This window comes from Ictidomys tridecemlineatus, chromosome 14 (assembly GCF_052094955.1).
Source record: "Ictidomys tridecemlineatus isolate mIctTri1 chromosome 14, mIctTri1.hap1, whole genome shotgun sequence".
Classification (NCBI taxonomy): Eukaryota; Metazoa; Chordata; class Mammalia; order Rodentia; family Sciuridae; genus Ictidomys; species Ictidomys tridecemlineatus.
In genome coordinates this window covers 21,361,962-21,380,189 of record NC_135490.1, presented here as the reverse complement: position 1 = coordinate 21,380,189, position 18,228 = coordinate 21,361,962, and the positions used below count along the sequence as shown (strand labels likewise).

At 42.2% G+C, this 18,228-nt stretch overlaps 1 protein-coding gene across 1 annotated transcript in view; it reads left to right on the top strand.

Annotated features, from left to right (window-relative positions):
* The first annotated feature begins 325 nt into the window (after nt 1-325).
* The window catches only part of Sh3rf1 (SH3 domain containing ring finger 1), a 162,592-nt gene continuing 144,689 nt past the window's right edge, over nt 326-18,228 (top strand). Inside the window, exons 1-2 of the mRNA XM_078030969.1 lie at nt 326-557; nt 2,094-2,581. Coding sequence (XP_077887095.1) covers nt 2,189-2,581 — 393 coding nt within the window. The 5' untranslated portion in view covers nt 326-557; nt 2,094-2,188. The remainder of the gene's footprint in view (nt 558-2,093; nt 2,582-18,228) is intronic.

Here is an 18,228-nt window from a genome sequence, read left to right as displayed (position 1 = left end):
TTCTGCACTCAGCCTCCACTTCCAGCGCCATCTCCCTGGGAGCTCCATTTTCCAGGCGTGTTTTCCTCCGTGAGAAGGCGTCGGTCCCCAAACCTCCCTCCTCGCTGCTCCCCAGGGATCTGGTTTCCCGGGCCCCGGGCTCCTGCAGCGTCTCCTCTGGCCGCCGCCCCCATCCTGCTCCTGGGTCCGGCGGGGTCGGGCGCGCAGGTAGCTCAGCGCAGGGAGAGCCTCGGCGCCCGGGCGCCTCCCAGAGGTGCGGCTGCCGCTCCGGGGGGAGGCGCTGTGGCGCGGGGCCGCCCCCTCGCGCCCCGGGCGACGGCTGCGGCTCGGCCTCCTTCTCCTCCTCTTCCTCCGCCCTCCTTGGCTGGGAAAGTGGGAGGCGGCGGCGGCGGCGGCGTGCTGTGTGTGCGCGCGTGAGGGGGGCAGCAGAGAGGAGTCTCCCGGTGCCACCGCGGCGTCAGAGACACAGCGAGCGGCGGGCGCGGCGGGGCCGCATCTGCACCGGCCGCGGCGGCCTCTGCGGGGCCGCGAACAAAGAGGAGGAGCCGAGGCGCGAGGTAGGGCGCGCGGCGGGCGCGGGGCCGAGGGACCCGGTGTCGGCAGATCCTCGCCGGGGAGGCGGCGGAGGTCGCTGTGTCCCCCCCACCCCCGCACTGGCCAGCCTGTGCCCCCTCAGCCGCGCTTCTCCTGGGGCCGGCCACCCGGACCTGCGGGAACCGAGCCCGCGGCCTCTCTGCCTTCTCCGGGCAGGAAGCTGCCCAGGCTCCGTGCCGCGGTTTCCCCGGGCGCAGCCCTGCGCCTCAGCTTGGCTCTCCCGGGAGTCGCCTCATCCCTGCGGGGCGACAGATCTGCTTCCCAGGGCACTTTGTGGGGCTGAGTTTCGCAACTTGAGGCTGCACGTTTATTTTTAAGTCCTTGAAAACTTCCCGCAGTCGTGGGGGGAATTTTCTGTCCTCAGTATGACCTGATGGGAGACGGAGATGAGGCGGTGGGGTGAGGTCCCCGTTCCCGGACCCATCCAGCCGCGGCCGAGCCCCAGCCCCCGCCCCGGACCGTCCTCTGCCTGCGCCGCCGACACCTGGCTCCGGGGTGTGTCTGCGGCGGGCGGCGCCGCGCCTCCTGCGGGGCCGGGGACTACCTGTGCTCGGCCGCGAGTAAGGGGGCGCAGCCCTGGAGCTCCCCAACCCCTACTTGGTCCAGAACAGCTGTCAGCGCTGCCATCCCAGTCTGTTCACTTCTCACCCCTTTGCTCCTAGGCATTCACATTTACATTTATTTTAGTGGTGGCGGTGCCGGGTGGGGGGGTGGAACAGTAACTGGTTTATAAATGCGTCTTCCTGAATGGGCCCCATTTTCATATTATGCTCACAGTTTTCAGCTCAGCATTCCATGGGCGAATTCTTTTGGTGGTAATTTTGCTAGATTTTCTGAATGGGATTAGGACCGGCCGTTCAGAAATCTGTTGTCGGAGTTTGTCAGCCACCACCACCAAGGGTGCTGTGATGTCTTAGATATTTTCAAGCACATCTTAGTTATATCCTTAAGAATGGTCAGCCTTAAGGTCTTGGTTGGACAAGATTAAACAGTTGTTTATAAGACAGAGCAGCAACATATGTATTTATTATTGGAATCTTGCCACCAGGGTCACGTGAGGTTTGGGTTCTTAAACGCTGAAATGGCTTAAAAATCGGGAACTTCGTTAGGTTTAAAAGTAATTTCAGGTAGAGGAAACTCAATTGCTTCTGTTCAGCTTCTCCTGTGAGTTGAAGACTGTACTGAGGCAACTTTCAGAGCTGAAAAAAATGTTCTTTACTGCACTTCATATACCCTTTTATTTCAGGAATCCTGTAAAATAGTTGATAGTCATTTCTGCACAGCAGACTCCTAGATCGCATTAGCAATTAATTCTGAGTTGTTTAAAAAACCCTGTTTGTTTTTTGATTGTTGACTTTGGAGTTTAGAACCACATTCCAAAGCAAAGCTAAGCCATGCAGAGGAAGCACTTTTGTATACTTTTTGGTTCTTGGCTCCTCTGAACTTTTCTCCAGATAACACTAATTTTCTCTTTCCTCCTCCTTTCCTCATGACTCTAGAGCAAAGTCTGAAATGGATGTTACATGAATCATTTTAAGAGCTGCATACAACTATGAACATTTCTGAAACCCTTTTCTCAGTAAAGTAGATCAAGATGGATGAATCTGCCTTGTTGGATCTTTTGGAGTGTCCTGTGTGTCTAGAACGCCTGGATGCTTCTGCAAAAGTCTTGCCTTGCCAGCACACGTTTTGCAAACGGTGTTTGCTGGGGATAGTAGGTTCCCGGAATGAACTCAGATGTCCCGAGTGCAGGACTCTTGTTGGCTCTGGTGTTGAGGAGCTTCCCAGTAACATCCTGCTGGTCAGACTTCTGGATGGCATCAAGCAGAGGCCTTGGAAACCTAGCCCTGGTGGGGGCAGTGGGACCAACTGCACAAACGCATTAAGGGCTCAGGGCAGCACTGTGGTTAATTGTAGCGCAAAAGATCTGCAGAGCTCCCAGTGTGGACAGCAGCCTCGGGTGCAAGCCTGGAGCCCCCCAGTGAGGGTGAGTAGCCTGCAGAGGCAATTTGGTAAATAAATGTTGTGGTGACCATATTTTTCTGTATTCTTTAGCTTTATGTTTTCTAAATCAGCTCACTGCTTAAGAAGCTACACTTACTGGAACAGATTGGACATTATACCTCTATACCTCACGATCTTTATTTTTTTCTTTTTTCCATCTTGAAATGAGGTAGGATGTAAATAATATAATTTTCTTGTTTTAAAAATTTTTTCCAGCTAGTCTCTATTGTTTTTTAAGGTATATTTTGGGAAACGGCATTTATTCAATGAAATCTAAAATAGCAGTTTTTCGTCCCTATTTTAAAATGAAATTTGATATGGTTTTCCCCTTTTTGTGGAGTTGGGAGTCATAATTGTGGGAGTGTGTACATATGCATATTTATGTTGTAAATATGCATGTGGATAGAGCATAAGTAGGAAATCAATCCTTATTTTTTTGTGTTGCTTAGAGTCATTCTCCTGATTTTATGAATGCACAGCACAGAATTTACTGGTTGGAGGAATTCTTAACAAATCATGGCCACAGGTAGTAGAGTTTCGTTGCCATAGCAACAGAATATCACTTAGGACTATGCTGAACCATCTAGCTTTATATTGGGCTTTACAGGTAGTGAAATGAAATATTTCCATCAAAATGATTTTTCTTGGGGTTGGGCTGAAGTAATTTTAGGTGAAGTTAAATATTTGCACAGTTGTTACAATTTAAATTTCTAGAAGGTGGAGTATTCCACATAAATATAAATTGTGTTGCATCCGCTAGCTTCCTGATAAGATGGGCTTTTGTCAGTTTTTGCAAAAATGAAAAATGGTCATGGACATCAGATAATGAAAATGGTTCCATTTTTGTTGGAAGAAGCAATTTTGGTAATTGGCCAAACTCGTAAAAATCTACTTTTAGAAAGTAATTAAGCTGGATGAGAATTTTTTTTGAAATGCTGATAGTCAAAATTCAAAATTGACTTTTTTCATTTAATATAGAACTTCCTGTTAAGATAGCATTATAATATGAATTTACGGATGTGGATATCAGACAACTGCAACTGAGTGGTAGTCCCCTTACCGCCTTCTCAGGCTCCTCTTCAACAAATGATATAACGTATTTATATCACTGGATGTGAAGTATGTAAACCGTTGTTTGGTTCTTAGAGTACAGTTTCCTCATTTGACTATCAGGTTTCTTTTGATTCATATTTAATTTCCTTTTTTAAAGAACCAGACGAGGTGATATGGCCAGGCACGCCCATAATTCCCGGGACTGGGGAGGCTGAGGCAGGAGGATTATTAGAAGCCAGTCCAGGCAAGTTGGTGAAACCTTGTCTCAAAACAAAAAATAAGAAAAAAAGGACTGAGGATATAGCTTAAGGGTAAAGTGCTTCTCTTGAATGAAGGAGACCCTGGATTCACTCACCAGTTTAAAAATCAAAAACAAAACAACAAAACAACAACAACAACAACAACAACAATACACACATAGATAGACAAAACTCTGGGTTAGGGAAGCTTTCCTTTTCTGGAGCCCACATGTTATGAAATTGACCTGCTTACAGCTTTCCTTTTTACCTTTATTTTTTGACTACCTTGATTAGTGTATATGGATTCATGAATGTTTTCACCTCAGAACTAGTGATCAAGTGATAATTTCTAAGACTCTGGACCCTGGTCGCTTACCTTAATGAAGGGGTAGATTTGCATCTTAGTAGAGGTTTTGTTTCCCTCTTAATTAGACGAGAGAAAACATGGCTTCCGGCTGTGAGGAGGAGTGTCTTGGTTGTTGACACACCATACCTGTTGTGCGGAATGTGTTAAGTGTTTGATCACTGATAAAAAGGAATTTCACTGCTAAAAAGGAGAGGCTGAAGCATTCCACTTAATGTCCATTAAATTTTAAGTTTTCTTTCTAACATAAAAATTGGCCATTTAATGCTATTTAAGTGAAAGAGCTGAACTGCTGTATTCCTAAGATTGAACTTCACTTTTCTTAGGTAAGTTGTTTGGAGATTTTGATCATGTTGGTGTTATTTTTCTGGCATATGTGATTTTCCTAATTTGCTTCCATTTTTTTCTTTGGCATGAGACAAATTACTTGCCAAGAAGCTGAACTGAACCTGAGCCTTATAATTCATGTGAAACAGTTGAGGTGACTCCAACAGATGTGTCTGTTACTACTACTACTGGTGGTTGGGTTGAAGCAAATGATAGAGTACTTATCAAAAGAACAACTTTTTTTTTTCCCCTCTAGTTACTCTTTAGCATTTACTGGTATCTTTTGCTTGCAAGTATTCAGAATAACCAAGGCTACCCATATGCTCCAAGCACCTGAAAGTAAATAATATCTCTAGAACATACTCCTTTTAAAAGAAAGAATTCTGTAACATACAGCCACGTGGCAGTGTAATACACTCTTTGGGACACTTCCCTGAGGTGAGCCAGGGTAATAAATCCCAAACGTGCATCCTCCTCCCTCAGATGTTCTGACACAACCAAATGGTGCTGTGAGCCTGTTTCCACATGTTGTGCAAAGCTGAAAGTGATAACATGTGGAATGTTGCTTGAGTTTACTAGTTATGTTCTGTGTTACATTAGATTGTGACCATGTGGCTTCCTCATGCATTTAGCCAGGGTAGATTGAATGTTATCAGCAGATCTGAACATTTCCAATGTGTGACACACATCTTGTTCCCAGAATTTTAGTGTTTCCTGTCTAATATGAAGGAGAGAAGAAAGAGTAAGTGTTAGATTGGAGTCACCATGGGATCTGACAGTTCTTTACCTGGAATAAAGAGTTCTTATTGGTTGGTTGTTGGCTAGAGTCAAGCAGCAGAATGAGCCATAGGGAGAAGGAGATGGCAGATACATACTGTTTTAATGCACTAAACCGGGTGCCTGTAGAACACTGTTGTCTAACTAATCCTCTCTCTCTATATTGTGTGTGTGTGTGAATGATGAAGAACATATTTAAGTAGTTCCTATAGAATTGTGACCTAATAGAATAAATTTCTGCTTTCAATGTGTAATTCCATTGGCTTGAGATCTACTAATATCTGTACATGTGTTCGTCCACCTAGATATCATTACCTAATGATTTTATACTGTCTCCACCTCAATGTGAATTTATTCAACAAAAATAGATCACATGACCACTGATTCACACTAATTTACTTTTCAATTGTTCTTTGTTTTATTTAACAAGTATTTATTAAGCGCTTATTAGGTGCCAAATTCTACACCAGCTGGATAGGTAATGATGGACAGACCAGAGGTAGATTCTGCTGATGAACTTTCTTTTCTTTTTTGCAATGCTGGGGATCAAACCCAGGGTTTTACTCATGTTAGGCAGGTGTTCTACAGCTGAGCTACATATATCCCCAGCCTATTGCACATGAATTTTTATGTATGTATGTATGTATGTATGTATGTTTGTGGTGCTGAGGATCAAACCCAGTGCCCCACACATGCTAAGCGAGCACTCTACCACTGACCCACAACCTCAGCCCTGCACCTGAACTTTTGGGTGCGTGGTCAGTCTCTCAGGAGAGATATTAAAAACATAGCAATTCAGATATGTAACTAAAGTGTTAAGTCCTATGACAGAGAGGAAGAGGAGCCCATAGGAGAAGGATCTGTGTTTCATGTGAAAATAAATGTGTAGCCCTTTGTGGTTGTGCATGCCTGTAATCCCAGCAGCTTGGGAGGCTGAGACAGGAGGATCATCAGTTCAAAGCCAGCTTCAGCAACTTAGCAAGACCCTATCTCTAATTAAACAATATATAAAAGGGCTGGGGATGTAACTCAGTGGTTAAGCACCCCTGGATTTAATGTCTGGTGACCCCTACCCTTCCCCCAGAAAAGTGTATGTGTGGGGGTCTCAAAATTTTCTGTGAGGAAGAGGTATTAAGTAAGATCTTAACAGTGAAATGATGTTAATTTTGTGAGTGGGGCTGGACTGGAGAAGGGGCAGAAGGGAAGAGCATTCAAAGACCTTGACCTATAGCAGGAGGGGCTTGACTCCTAGGAAGAACTGACAGAAGGTGAGCCGTGAACTGAGCAAGCTGCAAGCTGCAGGAATAGTTAAAGCCAAGCCTCAAGTCTGTTAACCTACAAGGCATTAAGAACCACCACAAGGAGTGGTTAAGGGCTAAATGGGTGCCAGAGAAGTCAGGACTCTTCACTTGGGATTGGAAAGGTGGATCATTGGGATTGGGATGATGAGCAGAGATTTAGAACTGACCTGGGATTGGAGCTTGGAGTCAAAGGATTGGGACAGAGGAAGGGTAGAGAAATCTAAATATGAAGGAACGTGGGTGAAATTCCCTTTTCCCTGCAAGCACCATGTATGCTTTCATTTCTTCATAGCCACAATCTCACCTCCTTTCCTTTTTCCAATTTCTTGCTCTTATGGGCTGAAATGTATCCTTCAAAATCCTTCTTATTGAAATACTAATCCTTGATACCCCAGAATGTGGCCCCGCTGGAGATGTGGTCTTTAAAAAGGTGGTTAAGGTAAAATGAGGTCATATGCATGGACCCTCATCCAAGATGACTAGTCCTTTTATGTACATAAGATCAGACAAGAGAGGGGAGACCATGGGAAGACAGGTGGAGAAGACGGCCATTTGTAAGCTGAGGAGAGAGACATCAGAAGAGTCCTGCCAACATCTTGATTTCAGACTTCCAGGCTCTAGAAGTGTGAGAAAACAGATTTCTGTGTGGTTGAAGCCACACAGTCTGTGGTTCTTTGTGCCGGCAGCCACGGCTGACTGTGCATGCTTCTAAAGATCACCCCCTTGAGTGGCCTCTTGATCCACTGCCAGTCCCTTCAGTCCTTGTTTCCCACAGAGACCTGTGATGGCCTAACCTATCTGTGTCTTTTCTTCTGAGGTGGAATACCCTTGGGAAGCAGTTCAGACCCTCCTCCCCACCGCCACCGCCCAATTGCCTGTTAACAATTTCATAAAGTAGAAAGGAATGCTGGAAGAAAATGAGGCTTATATGACAAAGTTTTGGAGGAAAGGGACAAAAGAGCAGAGAACTCTTGCTAATCTCCCGTCTTGAACCAACTGGATTCATCCCTAATTGGAGTCTGACGCAGTGCTTTGCGGGACGTACTGTTACTGGTGAAGATCTCTCAGGCTCAGTTCTATGCCATGATCTATACAATGCCAGGACAGGTGGCATCAGTGTGTGTTTTTGTTCAGAAAGTTTGCATTCTGGGGAGGCAGAATGCACAAGAAATGCAAATAAGGCATATTGTGTAGCTCCAACTGGTGGAATAAGGTAGAGAATGAGTCCACATAATGAAGTTTGTGCTGAGTGCTCCCGGGATGAAATGTACAGTTCAGGGTGGAGTAGAGTGGACAGAACAAGCCTCCCTCAACTGTGGAGGGGTTAGTACCAACACTGTCAAAGAAAGGATGTCTGCATAGATGGGGATGAGGGTCTATATTAACTCATATTGGACCCACGTATGACATTTAATGTGGTAGTTTGGTTGAGGGAGCTGTTTTGTTGTTTCAGAATGAATGAATTGAAATAGGAAAGTTGAGTCTTTTTGGACAAATAACATTTGTTGCAGACATTCTTGACCTTGTACTTTATTCCTTTCATCCTGGACCCCTATTCCAGGGCTCATGTCTGTTTTACCCCTGAGCTTTATAGTATTCTTAAGTCAGACTTAGTGGTGACATCTCTGGTGTCAGGCTTTGATCTATCTATCTATCTATCTATCTATCTATCTATCTATCTATCTATCTATCTATCTATCTGTCTGTCTATCCATTTATCTATCTTTTTTCCTTCTGCCCCCTACTGCCCCTTTTTGTGATACTTGGTTGAATCCAGGTCCATCCTCCTGCTCCAGCCCCAGGCTTTGTCATCTTGAATGGGGTAGAAGACAGGAATGGGAAAGGGAGACTGAGGTTCACACTCCATGGTAATTTAAAAAGAGAAATGTTTTATAACTTTTTTTTTGATATAACACTTTTTATGTAACCACAGTCATATATATCTCCCAATGCCTCTTGGAGAAGAGTAGTATTTAAAAAAGGGAAAGAATGTAAATTTCAAAAGGAGTACATAAAAGTATTTTGGTTGTAAACAATATTCAACATTATAGATGTATATGTTATTAAGAATGTATATAACTTCTATATCTTTTCATATATAGTTATATGTGTATGCATATAGTATTTTGGTTTTCTTTTATATAAATAGAACTTCATACGAGGCTTAGTTGGTGACTTGCCAGCTCCATTGCAGAGAGCTTAGAGGTATACAAGTGGGGGCTGGTGGGCTGAGTTAGGTTCATCTTTGACTTTTCAGAACCCTTTGTAGTGTCTGACGCATAGTATACACTCACAAGAGGCTTGCTAAGTGAATGAGCGAACCACTCCTCACTTCTAGGGACCCTAAGCTACACATTCTCTCAATATTTTAACCTTTTTTTGGTGCTGTTTCCTCACAATCTTTAAAATAGGGATAACACTTAGCCTATTAGTAGATTCTTATGGATAATGAGAGAATTGATGTACACATACTTGGAAGATTGTAAAGACTATGTAAATGGATGTATAATAATAATTATTATAAAAGTAGTTATTGGGGTGAGGTTGTGGCTCAGTGGTAGAGCTTTTTCCTAGCATGTGTGAGGCACTGGGTTTGATTCTCAGCACCACATATGAATAAATAAATAAAATAAACGTTCCTCAACAACTAAAAAAATATTTTTTAAAAAGTAGTTATTGTCTTCCTCACAAAGGAGTATAATTTTTGGGTGGTAAGAACACGAGTAATTGATAAGAAATGATAATAAATTGGATACAGTGTTTTGATGTAGAGCTACCCAGAATGGGAATGTGAGCTTAGTTCTTTTTTTTTTTTTTTTTGGTACTGGGGATTGATTCCAGGGATCCTTAACCACAAAGCCACATTCCCCAGCCCTTTTTATATTTTATTTAGAGACATGGTCTCACTAAGTTGCTCAGGGTCTTGCTAAGTTGCTGAGGCTGGGTTTGATCTTGTAATCCTCCCACCTCAGACTCCAGAGGTGCCGGGATTATAGGTGTGCACCACCCACCGCACCTGGCTTGTGTTCTTCTTTTATATGACTGGCAGTGTGGTAGGTTTGTTTACACCATTACCAACTACACATGAGTGATGCTTGCAGTGTGACTTTATGACAGTTTCGATGTCACTACATGATGGGAAGTTTTCAGCTCTATTATCATCTTAGGGGACTCTAGTTGTATATGCAGTCCGACCTTGACTGAAACAATTGCAAGTCACTATGTATCACTGTTGCTCCAGCCCTCTTTAAAAAAAAAAAATCTCCTTTGGGTGACTGAAGGAGAGAAAGAAGAGAAAAGATTATTCAGTTGTTGCCAGCTGGACAGGGAAAGGGAAAATTAGGGGACAAGTGTCCACCTTGACCCCTGTCTTTAGCTACAGCTCCTCACCCGGCTTCTGCATCATCAGGTGCTGAACTTCACAGTTTGTTCTCTTTCCTGTCTCCCAGCCGTCTGCTTCCTTGCAGCTGTGGTCTCTATGCCAAGTGGTTGAAAGGGGAGCGTGGAGGAGAAGGGTCCTTTTCCTTCCCTCAGTGGCTTTCCCAAATTGCTCTTTTTGTCCCCTAATTAGTTAATTGTCTCAGTGGAGGGGAGGAATCAAAGCAGAGGTCCAATAGGTGCATGGAGTAGGGGCAGTCCTCAATGCCTGCCTCTCTTCTTCTGTTGTCCATTATCTCTTCCTCAGCCTCCCAAGGTCCCCTGGCTCCCCTTGGCACAACTCCATCCTTTAACTCTCTCAGCTCTCTCAGGGAGAATGCCTGCTTTGCCCCACAGACGCTCGCTCCATTTATTAATCCTTCCCCTCTCCAATCTTGAAAACCCAAGACAATATGTGAAGATCTTTTGATCTTGAGGCCAGAACACAAATAATTTTGCAGTTCACTCTGTAGCAGGGTTGTTCACAAGGATCCATGAGTGTGGCAATCTAGTCCTCGTCGTGAGGTGTCCTCAAGGTAGAAATACTACACATGGCGACCGAGGGGGGAACATAGATAGCAGGTAAGCCTCGTTTGCATGGAAGCAGAGTGTAGTGAGGGGTACTTAGGGTAGGAATTGAGTGATCGGAGATAGGTTTGCCGCTAAGACTCCCTCTCTTGGGAACTTAGAAGCCCTCTCCTTCCCCCAGATTTAGCAGGAAGGATATGCATATCTCCTCCCCACACCCCCACTTGATTTTTTTTTTTTTTTTTTTTTTGTTTCAGGGACTTCTGAGAGTAGCAACCTTAAAAAAATATGCTGAGCCCTGGCTACCCTTCACGTGGGTCCCTTTCCAGCCTATGTGCCTGCCAATGCCTAGTCAAGAGGGTGGTTGGTAGCAGTTGTTTCATGAATGGCGACATATGGGTAGCTGTAAACACAGCCATTTTAAAGATAGATGTGTGAGTGGGCTCTTTCAGGGTAGCTGGGAAGGGAATGGAGGTGCCATTTCAGATGGCTGACAGTAGCAGTGAAGTAGTAGATTATTTGTGTTGTGAAACATGGAAAAAGTGAGCAGTAGGAGGATGTGCAAATGAATTTTTAAGTTACATTAAATATAGTGCAGAAAGACATGGCTGTCAAGTTTGAGCGTTTTTCTGTTAGCCTCAGGAAGTAAATTCTTTAACATTTTTTTTTTTTTTGCGGGGGGGGGGGCGGGAAGGAAAAATTGTTTTGAAATGATGAACAGAAGTGAATTTTCATTATTTTAAAATGTAGTGAGTGGTCCTAAGCAATGAAGAATTATACAGAAATGAAAATAGGGTTTGCCGTAGGATATTCCGTGTGCAGTTATAATTTAGGTAAGGCTCCCCCAAAGTAATACCATAGCAATAGAGTAAGAATACCAATGTAGGATCCAGATAGCCCTGGCATTTGTGTAAGATCCCTGGAAGTTGGTGTGAGCCCTAGTGTTTTAAAGTTGAATGTTATGTATGTAACAAGGAGATTTTATTTCCTGTACTGCTAAAGATATTCCTCCATTTTAAAAGTATATATCTGCCTGGTGTTTAAATCTATAAAGAACAAACAGTGAACACATATTAGCCCAGCATATGTGAGGCCTTGGGTTTGAACGCCATCACTGCAAAAAACACACAACAAACAGGCAAAAAAACCAAAACCAAAACCAAAACCAATTGAACACCTAGATTAAACATTAATAAATGTAATAAAATTAAATTTCAAACGTTAAATTTTCATTATCTGCTCAGACTACTCAAGATAACATTTAGTTAGCAAATCTTTCATTTTTTTTTGCTCCATTATAAAACATGTGTTTTTTTTAAAAGAATTTTTAAGTAATAAATAATATATTTATTTTATTGATTTATTTTTATGTGGTGCATAGGATCGAACCCAGTGTCTCACACGTGGGAGGCAAGTACTCTACTGCTGAGCCCCAGCCCCAGCCCCAGCCCCATAAAACTTAGGTTTTAAGCACAGCTTTTGATCGCCATCTCTTCCCACAGTTGAACACAATTGAAGAGCTTACATCTATGAGGCTAAATATTTTTGCCATTTTTGAGAGGCCTAATTATTTTCATTCATGTCTTGATTGTACTAGTCGTGACACTTTTTTTTTTCCTTTTCTCATTTTTATGAAGTGCAGAATATTAGAAGATATTGAGGCTGTTTAACACTGTTGCACCAAGGCCGTGATGTTGCTGGAACTGAAGTGTCGGTTGAAAGGCACCGTCGGGTGACAGCTTGAAATGTTTGTATATCACCTATTTGAAGAAAGTCCAAATCTGTCATCAGAAAAACATTGGGTCTTAATGTGTGAGGCATGAGAATTGTATCGTGTGCAGAATCGAAGATCTCCTAGACGGTGGAAAGAGTGAGGAGACCTAGTTTCCAGACCTGGCTTTGTGCTTGTAGGCCAGTGCTTTCTCTTCCGTAGGCCTGAGTTGGTTTCTTCATTTATCAAATGAGGCTTACCTGATGTCCGAGTTCTTTGCAGCCCAGAAATTTTATGCGTAGTTACCCTAGCAAAGGCCAACTTTGATACAGAACTTAGAATAAACTGAGTTTGGTATCTCGATATCATCTTGGTAGGATGAGACCTGAGTCTCGCCGGTTACCCTTGGGCAGCAGTCATCTGCCTCTGCTGGCCCTTAAGCCAACACCATGCCTGCCATGAAGCCTTCAGATGAATTGGGAGAAATTCTGTGTTTTTTGTTTTTTTTTTTTAATATATATTTTATTTAGTGAAAGGGTTTTGCTGAGTTGCTTAGCGCCTCACTACATGGCTGAGACTGGCTTTGAAATCACCATCCTCCTGCCTCAGCCTCCTGAGCTGCTGAAATGACAGGCGTGTGCCACTGTGCCCAGCTCTGTGGAGTTTGGAAGTGAGCCAGGCAGAGGAGTGAGGAAAGTTTAGAGGCCTGATTTAAGCGCAGGCACAAGTAGGGTTGGTTTGTTTCATCTGCCCATCGTGATTTACCTCCGTTCTGCATGAATATTATCCTCGTGTGAAACTGTCACCCTCTGAAATCCCCGTAGTCAGATCCTGTCCTAATAAGCTGTTGCACTGGAGCCTAATCTCCCAACATCTGAGACTGGGGGACACATTCAACCCTAGCAGCAGGCAACTAAGTTTCTCTGGGGCCAGCAACTCTGGAGGAGGCAATTCTAGTGGGAGTAACCCTGAAATTTCTCCTCCACACTGTGGCATGGTGGAGAGTGGACAGGGATGCTGTTGGAAATCTTGCAGAGTCAACAGAAGTAAGCCAGGACTGTCAGGCAGACGGGGCCATATGGTCACCCTCACTAAGGATAGCATGGGTAAGCCCGGAATACAGAGAAAGGTTTCATCAAGCATAGGGAAGATGCCAAAGAATGCAAAGTCTTTTCAAAAAAAAAATTCAGGGGAAATGCAGAGCATTCGACTTCTTCCCGAATACTTCTTTTTGTGTACTTGGTGGTTCCTACTGCACAGAAAATGTGATACAGAGAAAAGGTGGGGGCTTAGCATCAGGAAGAGTTTCTCTATTTCTTGTTTTGTATGTGGCTTTGGGCAAGGTACTTCCTTCCTTAATTTCTTCACTTATAAAATGATGGTGATAGTTTTCCAAGTCCATAAGGAACCCTCAGTGTTCAGTACCTAGTAGTTGCTTAATGAACATTAATACTTTCAGTTTTCACTTTCTAGAAATTATGACTTTTAGTATCACATTGCAGCTATGTTAAATAAATGGCATGTGTGTGTTGGGGGTGGGTGGGTCCTGGTAATTTAATTACCCAACACCTACAGTGTTAATGCTGTAGGACATTTCATACTATGTAAATAGCCAACTTAAGCATTTGGTAACCAGGCAGTTTATAAGTTGGAAGCTACAAATTAGATATGCAGTTTAGTGTTGGTTCTACCACTGATTGTAGTGTGATACTGGTTAAATCAGCTTTTGTGCACTTAATCTGTAACAGACAATGGTAAGCAATATGATCTCTAGTACCTCATCTTCCTCTCTTATTCGTGGTATCTGGCCAGTGGAATTCATCATGTACCATCTGTGACTGTTTTTATCCTCTCTTCCTCCCTCCCTATGTAGGAAAATAACAGTTCAAAGAGTTTAATATACTTATTTTTTTTGACTTAGTTCTTTCTTTAGTATGGAAAAGACTTAGTTCTCTATGTTAGTCATCTCCCCCTTACTGTGACAAAATGTCTGAGACAACTAGTTTAAAAGAGTAAAAGTTTGTTTCATGGTCTCAGAGGTTTCAGTCCATAGTTGCTTGGCCTTGTTGCTTTGGCTCTGTTGTGGCACAGTACCTCAGGCTCTTGCCACCACATGGTGTGGTTGAGGAGTCTGTTCACGTCATGGTGAGAGAGAGAGAGAGAGAAGAGAAGAGGGGAGGAGAAAGGAGAGGAGAGGAGGGGAGAAGGGGAGGCAAGGACGTGGCCTCAGGGACCTAACTTCCAGTAGGCTCCCCAATCTGGAGGCCAAGCCTTCAACACATGGCCCTTGGAGAACATTAAGGATCCAATCTACAGCAGTACCTAAGACTTTCTGTAAGGGAAATTAGGTGTGTGTTGCAGTGCAGTTGTAATTTCTAAAAATTAATGTTAGGAAGGATTCTCATGCCCTCATGCATATACAGACACATGTATACGAATGAGGGAGGGAGAGAAAGGATGTGTCCCTCTGTGTATGTTGTGTTTTAGTCATTTGTTTACCTTTTCCACCCTTCCCCATCTTTCCTGCTACTTTTATAGTTTTAAGGTTATGTTGTGTAAATGTTATTGGTCAGTTTGTTCATGTTGTGACTCTTTTTATGTCTCTTTGATCTAAAACAACTGGCTGTGTTTTTTAATTGACTAAAACCATTTCTGATTTTAGTCGTGTGTATAAACAGATGCATTTATTTAACTGACAACTCTTTGATGAATTTCAGAAATGCAGCAACGGTCAGGAAGGAACCTTGCTATGCTTCAGCTTTCAATGGTTTTATTTATTTATTTTTTAAATGAGCTTCTAATTTATGTTAAATCACATACTGATTTTATAGGGTAAGAAAGGACACTGGGTGAACATTTTATGAAAACCGTCATTTACTGTATTTTAAAAAAGTGTCTTAAGAAGAATATTTCAAAGCTTTTGGCAACTTATTTAATGCCTTTTGGTCTTTTTAGCCAGGAAGTTTTCATTTTGTATCAAATATAAATCCCTGTCCTTGCAATTTAATCTCCTTCCACGTCTCGTCCCATGTTAATGGAAAGAGAAGTGCTCCCTGGTCCGCTCTTCTTCCTGACCTTGCAGGCTATTGTGCAGCCCTGACCTCCTCCCTAGCCATCTTTTATCTGAGCTAAATAACTGTGTTTGCTTTCCATGTCCTCTTAGGACTCATTTCCGAACATTTTAATCATTTCAGTCACTCTCCTTTGGACGCTCTCCAGCTCTTGCTCATCTTGCTGGGGTTCAGGTCCTGAAGAGCTCTTAGCGTGGTAATAAAGTTCTGAATAGGGCTTCGTGTTGTGCAAGGGCCATCACGTGACCCTCCTGAGCATGCTGCTTGTTTTTACCTCTGGTTTTGCCTTCCTTTAAAAGTAACCCACTACACTGCTGATTCATACTTTAGTTCAACTTCAGATTTTCTCTTTAATTTTCTTCCATCTTTTATTTGAGTGCTTATAGTTTTTACCACCTTCCCAATTAAACTGCCTCCTGCTGTTTCTGTAATCCTTAAGGTAGTGGCAGTAATTTGCAACTATTAACAGGAAATCAGAAAATGTCAATCCAAATGTTATTTCTTTAATAAATGTTTGTAATGATATGGATGTTTGATCTTAAACACATATATAGCTTGTCTTTTTTTAAAAAATATAAATATACATATTTAGATTTAAATATGTATGTATATATATATATTTTAGTTATAGATGGACACAATGCCTTTATTTTTATTTATTTTTTTATGTGGTGCTGAGGATCGAACCCAGGGCCTCACACATGCAGGGCAAGCGCTCTACCACTGAGCCACAACCCCAGCCCTACAGCTTGTCTATTACATTGATTTTGAGTGTTCTCTGCCCACATGTGGTATTTAATTATTCTCTAATTGTGTTTTAGTTTTGCCTTCCGTACCAAAATATAAGGAACTTAAGAATAGGAGCAAATCTTTTTATACCTTCTTTTTGGCGCACGTGTGTGTTTGCACATGCGTTTGTGCTGGGGATTGAACCCAGAGTTTCACCCATGCTAAGCATGTGCTCTACCACTGAGCTATCCCACCCAGCTCTTTGTGTTCTTTACTGTGGTAAAAGTATTAAGTATTGGGTTAGGTATCTGTTATCTATGTATGTATGTATGTATGTATGTACCAGGGATTTAACTCATAGGGCACGTAACCACTGAACCATATCCCCAGCCCTTTTTAATTTTGTATTTTGGGACAGGGTCTCACCAAATTGCTGAGGCTGGCTTTGAACTTGTGATCTTTCTGCCTCTGCCTCCTGAGCTGCTGGGATTATAGGCATGTACCATCATACCTGGCTTCATTAACTATTCCTTGACGGAATTGGTGAATGATTGCTCATCTTCCAGAATATCATGATTCATTAGGACACATTCATATCTTCATAAGTGAGAGTGCCTAACTACACGTACATTTTTAGTGAGCTTAATCCCAAACATTTTTCTGTTATTTAAGTCAGCAATGAAAGTATTACCCAAAGACTTCATAAACCCTCATGAAACTTGACTATAATTGGATCCTGAATAACAATTCTCCTGAGAATGGCTCTTGAAACATTTGTGTTGCACCCACCTTGGTGGTCTAGAAATCATGTTTTCCTAGTTTATTAGAAAAAAATGTTCTGTTGAGTTGATTCAAAAGCATTATAAAAGTTAAAATATGTGATCTGTTATCTCCTGTTCCCAGGCACATCATCCTGACATTGAGGAAGATGAAATAGACTAAAGGGAATTAACTGTCCAACAGTCATGTTGATTTTTACCAAACACCTTGTGATTTCTTTGCTTGCAAATCTATTTTTGGAATGAGAATGTTAAATTTAATAAAGGCCTCTGTTTTGATGCAGATAATCTATACACTAATTCCTGTGCTAAGTAATCCTGTGGATGGTCAGAAGTACAAGCAATGCTGTGGTTAGCAATAGCACCTCCTCATTTTAAATCCCACGAGAAGCAACATGCACATTCAAAATTAAATTAAAATTCTTGAGAATGAAGCGGAAAGAGGGAAGAAAAGGGCATTAGAAGAATAAATTAGTCCCTAGGGATCCTTTCCAATTCTCACATCATAAGCCAGCCAGCTGTGATATGAAACATGACAGGGGCCCATGGCTCTCTGGTGCAGATACCTGCAAGGCTGATTCTTTATGATTGTTAATGTATCAACTGTTTAACTATATGCATAGAAATACCTTGAGTTATTACTTCTCCTGGGAGAATAAGCTATCTGATACCTACAAATCAGGAACACTAGATCATTTGCATTAGAGATTAAAGAGAATGGCAAATTTCTAGGAGAATTTAAGAAACATGTCGTGCTGTGGTTTCTAGGTACGCTGCAAATGAAGAGCTTTGTGTGGAAGGAGTGGGAATTCTATCATGATATAATCTACCCATCTGTAACTGTCTATAACTGTGGGTGGTTGCCAGTTTAGAATTAACTTGCCTATGTTCAGTGATATATATTGAAATTTAGAGTATATGGAAAAAGAGTTTATGTTTTGCTCATAAATGCATCAGTCCCTCAACACATTTATTTTCTGTGCTTGGACTGAAAGGTCACCATTCCTTGGCAGTATTACCAGGCATACTGGGATAGTAAGCCAAAGAACAGAATAGGTCGGTCAAAGATAAATTGAGGCAAAAATTGATTTGTAATTAGGTACTTAAAATCAATTTTCCTAGTCATTTAAGTGTTACTTGACAGTTGTACTGAGTTGCTAATTATTAGCAACCATGTACCAGATAATACAATCTGCTCATTTGGGAGTAATTAGACTGCAACTATCTATCAGTAGCTTTTGGTTGAAGATGTAGTTATTGTATAGTTTGATAGCAGAATCACTTTAATGATCATAAAAACATTTAAAAGCTGATTTTATAGAACTCTGTATATC